The sequence below is a fragment of the Fulmarus glacialis genome, unplaced genomic scaffold (assembly GCF_000690835.1).
Source record: "Fulmarus glacialis isolate BGI_N327 unplaced genomic scaffold, ASM69083v1 scaffold12590, whole genome shotgun sequence".
Taxonomy (NCBI): Eukaryota; Metazoa; Chordata; class Aves; order Procellariiformes; family Procellariidae; genus Fulmarus; species Fulmarus glacialis.
In genome coordinates this window covers 16,474-25,065 of record NW_009187156.1, presented here as the reverse complement: position 1 = coordinate 25,065, position 8,592 = coordinate 16,474, and the positions used below count along the sequence as shown (strand labels likewise).

The 8,592-nt window shown below is 37.6% G+C and overlaps 1 protein-coding gene across 1 annotated transcript; it reads left to right on the top strand.

Moving 5' to 3' along the window:
- Window positions 1-1,619: 1,619 nt before the first annotated feature.
- LOC104074081 (peptidyl-prolyl cis-trans isomerase F, mitochondrial) lies at window positions 1,620-6,826 on the top strand (the record flags this gene model as incomplete). Its single annotated transcript, XM_009574075.1, has 5 exons — window positions 1,620-1,653; window positions 2,544-2,632; window positions 4,860-4,956; window positions 5,781-5,856; window positions 6,274-6,826. Coding segments are annotated over 5 exons (432 nt in total), but the record flags the coding sequence as incomplete, so codon positions are not given.
- Window positions 6,827-8,592: the final 1,766 nt, after the last annotated feature.

The following is an 8,592-nucleotide window of genomic DNA, read 5'->3' as shown; positions in this document are numbered from 1 at the left end:
GTCGGTGAGCGGCTGGACCCTCGCCTGGCCGCCCAGGGGTCGGCGTACTCCCGGGGCAGCACGCCTGTGGAGGCCTTCAGCCATTCTTCCAGCTTCATCCTGTTTTTTCTCTTTTTTTTCTGTGTGCTTATTGTTTGATTCTTAGTGTTTAGTTTTTTGAGGTGCTGCCTCTTTGAGGTTCCTGCTTCATGTGCATTGAAGGGTTTGCACAGCTCTGTTTGAACTGGCAGGTAGCTCAATAGCCAGCTAGCAACCAGCTTTATCATTAAAAATTCAGTTTCTGAAATACTTAGCCATTTAAAGAAGGCCTGAACAGGAAAACTGCGGTACACTCTGCTCTTACGAAAAGCACGATAAGCGCCAAGACTTTAATTGTGGTATACCACGTATCCTTAGGGCAGGGCACGTGCCTCTGAATAAATGTGTTGTGTACGGGAAGGAATGAGGGTTGTGCTCCAGAACCAGGTGCTGGAAAGGGAATGCTGCTCTTCTGAATTGCTGCCTACTGAGGGAATTCAGTGTGGCCTTCTGCCTCCAGCACCCGCATTGGTTCTGTATTGACAGATTTTTTTTTTTTTAAATGTAGTTCATAAGGGTTCTTTCTAAAAGGGTTTCCCTTGAGGCTAGAGCCCAATTCATTTTTCTTCATTGAAAGTATCAGCATATAAATTAATCGGATGCTACTAGCTCTCACATTCTCAGGAGGTAGCGTTTGAGGGAGTCATAGGTAAAAACATTGCTGTGCAAGTTCCTTATTCATCAGTGAGATTTAGTAAATAGCTAGATGGTATTATAAAAAATAGTATTAATGTTACTATATTTCTTATGGCAGCATTTCATTTCCATGTTAACGATTTTTAGTGTGCCCAGTTTACAGAGTATCTGAATGTATTGCAGCTTCGCCTTGAATCTTTGGCTAAGTTGTGGTTAGATTCAGCTGCAAATTATAGGCATCTGAGGAGAGCATCCTAGGGAAGGAATATTAACTTGCTACAGCCATGCTATTTCTAGATGTCTGCTGCTGGCCAGTGTCTGAATGTGTGACTAGATAAAACTTTGGTCTAACCTGATATGGCCATTTTTATGTCACTTTTTCCAGGCAATTATAATACCATACATTTTTAGGATGAGTAAAAAGATGCATACTAATAAAAATCAGAAATTTTTGTTGGTAATAAATGTGTATGTAACATCATGAGTCAATTTTGATATACAGTTTCTGCTCTTCTTTTTCCTTTCCCTTTTCTGCAGATTTCAACAGATGGCCCTGTGCTGGGGAGACTTTGATCTCTCCAGTTGTATCCAAACTGGCTTTGATCCTTGGGGACCATCATAAAGATTCTCCGTAGTTATTGCTAAATTATTGTATTCATCAATGAAATCATTAGATACTGCTCAATTTGCTCTTCATTAACTGGCCAAAAGTTGTATTGAGGGGATATTTTTAGTTACTAGCCAAATGCCTGGACAGTCTTAAGGTGTTCTTGGAATTTTGGGTGGCTTGTGGTTTCAGATAGCGCGTCACCTTGCGAAGAGGATTCAGTTGTACCAGCCTCCCGTGTAGTTTTTCTATGTATGTATGAAAAAGCTGACTTACTAATTTGTTTGGTTTTCTTTAACAGCTGAAAGCTGATGTGGTTCCAAAGACAGCAGGTAAGGCAGCATCTCCAGAATTTCATACTTAAATATTTAACGTTTAGATTGTGATTTTCAGGAACAAGAATATTCTGCTATCTTTTGGAAACTATTTCCATATTCTGTCCCCATTTGTTAAATAGAGAAATATGATACGAACTTTGTTAGAACAGTGCTAGTGAGGAGTTACGATTTGTTGTTGTTCCAAATAGTTTCATTTTGTAATTTGTGCCAAGACAGTACAATCCCTATGTTTGGTTATCAGTGGTGAATAAATATGTTTAAAAACACATTAGTTTGCATTAAAATCAAACCCCAAAGCAAATGGGAAAGGGTTAACCAAAGGGATGGTGTCTCTTAAAGTTTCCAAAGAGCATATAGGGTTTTGTTTTCCTTGTCACTAGCTAGTGACAAGGCATCAGTGCACACGTTACAAAGTTTTTGTGTTTTATCATGCGCTTCCTTCCTCATCTGTTTAGTTAGTGGTTCTGAAAAACTTGTACTTTTGTTTCAGTTCCCAGTAGATTAATATTCTTTAAAAAAAAAAAGTATCATCTTCACTATAGAGAACAAAGGCATAAAAGTCAGAAAATGCAATCTTTGACTCCAGAGTGGTGGGTTTGGGGAAGCGGGGGGGTTGGAGTTAAGATATAACAGCAAAATGAAAGGGAGATGAGATGCAAAAGGGTTGTGTTTGTACCCTGTTCTGAGGCTAAACAAGCTTTGTTTCCTTAGCTTTATAACAGAGGTTTTTTTAAAGCATGGAAACAACTAATAAATCAATAATACCTTAAAGGTACTATAAAATTTTTGAAGTGTATAAACTTGGGACATAGTTAATCTAGTTGTGTTTGACTATATTATGTATTGTGTATGGCAACATAATACTTTATGCTTTGTTTTCACAGAAAACTTTAGAGCTCTTTGTACTGGTGAAAAAGGATTTGGGTATAAAGGATCCACTTTTCACAGAGTGATTCCTTCATTTATGTGCCAGGTAGTGTTTTTTTTTTTTTCACTTTTGCTACTAAATTTATCTGTGTGTTATTTATGTATTTTTAGAACCAGTTAGACTAGTAGTAACATTTTAAGTGGCTCTGTTCTAACCTTTGCTAACTACAAAATAAAGAAGTGATAGTGTGACTTGCATTTCTGATCTTTTTGCAATGGCTGTTGCTTAGCACATCTTTTGTACAAATAAATGTAAATTATGTGTGCACTGTCTTAAAAAAAACTGGCTTAAGGCTTTCTGCTTTTGTATAGCAGTGTACTTTAGTGTGGCGCATCTTTGGCAAAAAGGCACTTGCTTGGGAGAAGCATTTGTGGGTAGAATGACAATCAACCTTGTGTTCTGAGTGAGCTAAGAAAACAACTAGTCCATTCTTTATTCCTAGTAGAATAACCTGTTCACAATAGAGAATGTGGTTTTTTAAAAAAAAAATTTTTTTTTTTTCTGAACATCTCCCTAATATGAAGGGGAGAAGGGAACCAAAACGGTTGTTTGAGGTAGATTTTTGGGATGATACACCTGAAATAGATTTTGTTTTGATTTAAAGGATTAATTTTTCAAAATTCTGAATTAAAGTCCGTGCACATCAACATTTTTTCCTTAAATAGCAACAACAACAACAACAAAAACATGGAAAAAGCCTTTTTGAAAGCCTTTTTTCTACTGTGCTTGGCGGATGAGCAGGATTTCAGCTGCTGTAGTGCACTGGATTGTATGATTGCTGATGGTCTTCTCTTCTCTTAAAAGAAGCTACATTTCAACAGCATTGCATCATAGAATGGCTCTGTACAAATTTGAGATGAAGGTTATAGTAAGCGTGCTTTATTTATTAACTGATGACTGTGATGGTCCCCACTCCTCACTTTTTTTTTTTAAGCTAAAAATACATCTGTCAGAACAAGAGGCCCTAATCTTTATGACCTATTTCTAAGAAGAGAAAGGAGACAAATGTGCTGTAAAGGACCTATTTTCTTGCCTTTGAAATGCAAACTAAGGTTTTGTGGTATTGACAAAGGGACAAAGTTTAGAAGTCTTGCTGGGGTCAGAAGGACATAAATACAAGAAAAATAGAAATCCTACTCTCAGTTCTATGACTAATTTGTGAAGTTCTGTGTAAGTCTGTTCTTCTTGCCTCCCCGTTCTGTCCCCACAAATGGACCTGAAATGAGGATACTAGGTGGTTGACTCCACGATACTGTGAGATGATGAACTGATGCTTAGGAATTCCTTGGTAGTCATTACTAAAGTGGAAATATTGTCATAGGTTTCAAATACTTTAAAGTGAGAGGAAACAGTAGAGGCCTTTCCACTTGTTGAGAGGGAGTGTTAATATGATTCAGGCAATTGGTATAGCCTAATTGGAGGTCACCGTACCCAGGACTTGGCAATTCAGATGCCTCCACATGGCATGCAGCATGCAGAGCATACTTTTGGGACTGTGTAGGAGTAGCTATAACACCACCTGTAATAGATTGCTCAAGGTGAGAATGGAAAGATTAACATCACATGAAATACTTGTTAGGTACGAGTTCTTTGCCGGCATGGGTGGTGTCGGGTCTGGGAGAGGAGGTGGCAGATTGCTGGAAGCAGTGTTTAGTAGCCACCTTTGGGAGTTGCTGTGGCTGGTGGTTTTTTTTTGTTTGTTGGGTTTTGTGTGTCCGGCCTAAGACAGGTGGTCACATCTATCCCAGCAAACAGCATGTAGCTGAGGGAAGTTTAAAATAGCTCAGGTGTAACACTTAAACAACAAAACCTAGAAATAGCAAATAGTAAAAATGGAGATCCTGACCAGTATTTATAGTTGTTGGGAGAAAGCAAGAAAGGGGAAAAAAAAATTTCAGGTCTTGCCTATGGTAATGAATTGGGGTGATTTTGTTTTGAGACCTTTGAGGTGTTTCTTAAAATTACTGCTATTTGTTGCATCACATTTGGGAGCAAGGCTGGTAACACGGAAAGGTGGCTGTTGGAGTTATGGATGTCAGTTGGAAAATATCAGCAATATCTGGAGCAGAAATTTACTTTCAGCTTGATTGTATCCTCATCTAGTTATATGGTTTTAAATCCTCATGTGATCATACTCATTCTTAACCTGAAGAAAATTTGCTGATTTTATTCCTTTTAAATTAGAGCAAGTGAGTATATTTTCAATAGCATCGCTTCTGATGTAAAATAATGCTTGTGTGCTAAGTAAAGTTAATAACCATTTCTATTTCAGGGTGGTGACTTTACAAATCATAATGGAACTGGTGGAAAATCCATTTATGGCAGTAGATTTCCAGATGAAAATTTCATACTTAAGCATGTAGGACCTGGTAAATAAATACATTCTTTCTATTTTCTGATGACTATAACCTATAGTGAAGCATTGTTTATGAAGATGTATTTTAAAAAAATAAGGTTTTTTAGATGTGTGGGGCACTTGGTAGTTACAGAAATATCAAGGAAGTTTAACAATGCATTGTCCTTGGCATGTGCTTGTTCTTGTAGACTGCTGTACAAATATAAGTCAGCCTGTAACAGGTGACATTGCCACTCTTGCTCTTACTATAAAAGGGACTGTGCAAAATAAAGTAGGGGGGTTTTGTATTTTACTTACAAATTCTACAAAGGTGAAATTACTGCTTTTATTTTCCTCTTTTGTAAGTCATAGACTTGAATTTTTACTTAGATGATGACTGTAGAAGTGAAACAAAGCAATCTTTGCTTTGGGATTTCTTATTTACTAGGCAACACAGGCATGTCCTGTTAAGCTCAAATTAAATCGAGAAAATAAAGGAAAAGCCATACATAAGAACATCTGATTGAATTCGATAGTCTTTCTTTTTTGTATTGTTATTTCCTCATCACAGGAAACTACTGCTACTACAGTAGGGATTACCTGATGTTAATCATATTCAGGACGTGTACAACTAATTATATTACTAACATAATAACTAACTTGCTGTGGAAAGAAGGGAGGCTGGGCTCGAGGGAATAGTCAAAGACAAGAAGCTGGCATTAGAAATCATTTGGAGACAATGTGAGACCATCACATCTTCTGTCTGTCCATCTTTAGTTTAAATGTGCAGAGGAAAATTGTATTCTCCACTGCATATACTTGTTTCACCAATCTAATAAGCTGCTGCTGCTCTTCCAGGTGTTCTTTCAATGGCCAATGCAGGACCCAATACAAATGGATCTCAGTTCTTCATCTGCACTGCAAAAACTGACTGGTAGGTTCTCAGCGCTGCATATTAACCTGATGAATTGATGCCTGGATCTGGAGGGTTTGGGGTTTTCTTAGGGTTTTTTTTTGTTTGTGGGTTGATGGGTTTTTGTTTGGTTGGTTTGGGGGTTTTATTTTTCTTTTTAATTTCCAAATTACTTGACTCACAATGGAAAATAAATTGTTTTGTGCTATTTGAGAGAGGAAGGGCTCTGTGGGTAACAAGGCCGCTATCCCTCATAATGCTTCTAAGGTCCAGAGCTAAAAGTATTTCATGTCACTTGTAGAGCAGTTGTGCCTTTGCCATAGAGTTGATCAACAGGTGAGAGCTATGAAGATCTGCTAACATCCCTTCTCTGAGCTCGGTTTGGTTCAGTCTTTGTGTTGCTTTAAGTAAAACTGCTTTTGTTTATTTGTTTTACAGGCTAGATGGAAAACACGTTGTTTTTGGGCATGTAAAGGAAGGAATGGATGTCGTGAAAAAAATTGAGAGCTTTGGTTCCAAGAGTGGAAAGACCTCCAAAAAGATTGTCATTACTGACTGTGGCCAGCTGTCCTAGCCTTTTGCCCTACCAATAAGGACAACTTCGATGCTGTGAAAAATGAATCATAAAAAACCCAAACATTTCTGATCCCATGAGTAGCACCTATGGAACCATACTTTCTATTTAACTTGGTCCAACTTTTTTACTTATATTGAATAATATTGATTAAAAGCATAAAACAATAACTGAAACGTTTTAACTGAGCTACCTTGGTAGTCACACTGTCACACTGGTTTGGTAGATAGAGTCCCATTGCGTTTTGAAAGAAGTAGTAGGGTCACCCAGAGCATATCTGACTGCAGCATTGATGCTGCTCTCAGTATTTGGATGTTTCAGGTATTAGAATCAGTGGTGGAGTTGACAACTAAGTGTTCTGTAGTTGGGGGTTAGATACAAATTGAGAAATACCATGTTTCCTTCGGTGCTAATGAACGCCTATTCTGTTGTTCGTCTCACCATTTTGAAAAAAAAAAAATACTAACTAGCGCTCTCAAGGCTGACAGCTGCAACACAACTGTCAGACATTTTCTTTCCGTGTCTCAATTTAAGTCTATCCAATAGAATTAATGTCTGGTTGTGGGTTTTTTAAAAGTAATTATGTTTTAATCTTTTTTTTTTTGTAGTCTCAGACCACTGTTTAAAACTGAACTCTACCTATCTTGCTTCAAAGGAGCAATTTGACTTTTGGGTTAGGTAAATTGCTTTAGATTGAGTTAGCCTACTACTAGAGCTCTACCTGGGCAGTAAGACCACAAATTAGCCAAAGATCATAGGAATTTTTTATTACGCAACTGTGAACTTACTTGAAGTGCAGTTCTGCTCTGAGATCCGGTTCTGTGAGGAGTAAAGCACAGTTCTCAATAGATAGCCTATTTTTGCACTTTGAGAATATAATCAGTGTATAGTGAGCTTGCTTGAGTGAGAAACAGGTTTCATTGCTTTTTTGTCCTGTTGGTCCTGTGAAGTCAGCCCACCTTGGGTATTACTTGGATTATGATTTCTTCTCATGCATCATCATCAGAAGTCGAAATTGGTCACCTTGAAATCACAAGGACTAGTTGGTGCTGCAAAATCATTATTGTTGGGGTTGATGCATGAGAAGGAAACAATTCAGCTGGTCAGATAAACACATTTCGTTTGTATAAACGGGTATGTGGAGTGCTTGAGCAGTAACAAACATTGGAACTGCACAACATCACTTTTAGAATCACTAAAGCTGTAAAGTATTAATGCTTGTGGGGAAAAAGGACTTGACTATTTTTGTGCAATAATCTTGTTACTGAAGAGAAAAATAAAATGTGATGGCTCTCTTCAAATGTGAATTTACTTCCATTGCATTCTGATAATATGTGGGTTAAAAACTATTTTGCACTGGATTATTTTTTTTTTTTTTCCACCGAGGGCTGCATTCTTGTGTGTACGAGGTAGCATTCAGAGTGTAATTTTGCAGAAAATGGAATTGAAAAGCTTTTTATTCTTTCCACTATAGCTGTTTCATCTTCCTTTGTAGTATTTTTGAAATACTCAGTTGTGCTGGTTTGGCTTATTTCAGTTTGATAGAATAATGATTTTTTTTTTTTGGTGTTCTCTTAATTTGTACCTGAAAAATAATTAAATACAGTTCTACCACAAAAAAACCTGTTCCTTTCTTAAATATGACTTTTCACACTTACTTGAAATCAGGAGTGTGAGGAGCTGAAACCTGTTGTGTTTACTCGGACTGTTCTATGCTGTCCACTTTGCGATGGGTCTGATCTAGCGGTATTCAGAAGCCATGCTGTCGTTCAGAGATACGGCCAGCAAGAGACGGGGTAATGGTGCCATGCTTTGCCTCTCGCTCGTGAATCTAAAATACCTGGTGTATGGATAGTGGTTCAGGTTTTGAGACTGTTCTCTTAAGAGTCTGATTTATTCCATCAATTTGCAGAGATAATAGGGAAAGTGTAAATTTACTGGGTGTTTTTTTTAAATTTCTGAATTCCTTTTTGAAAAGTTGGTAGTTCCAGCTTTTTGTTGGACAATTGAGGAAAAGCTGCTTCCTTGCTGTGCGATCAGGAATGAGCTTAAGAGTTTAGCATCTTCCTGTGTATCAGCGGTATTTGTAGACTGGAAAGCCCCATGGAAGATGCTTTGCCACAAACCAGAACTGTGTTAAGCCTTAAATAAGTAATAGTATTATGCATGTTATAATGATGTAT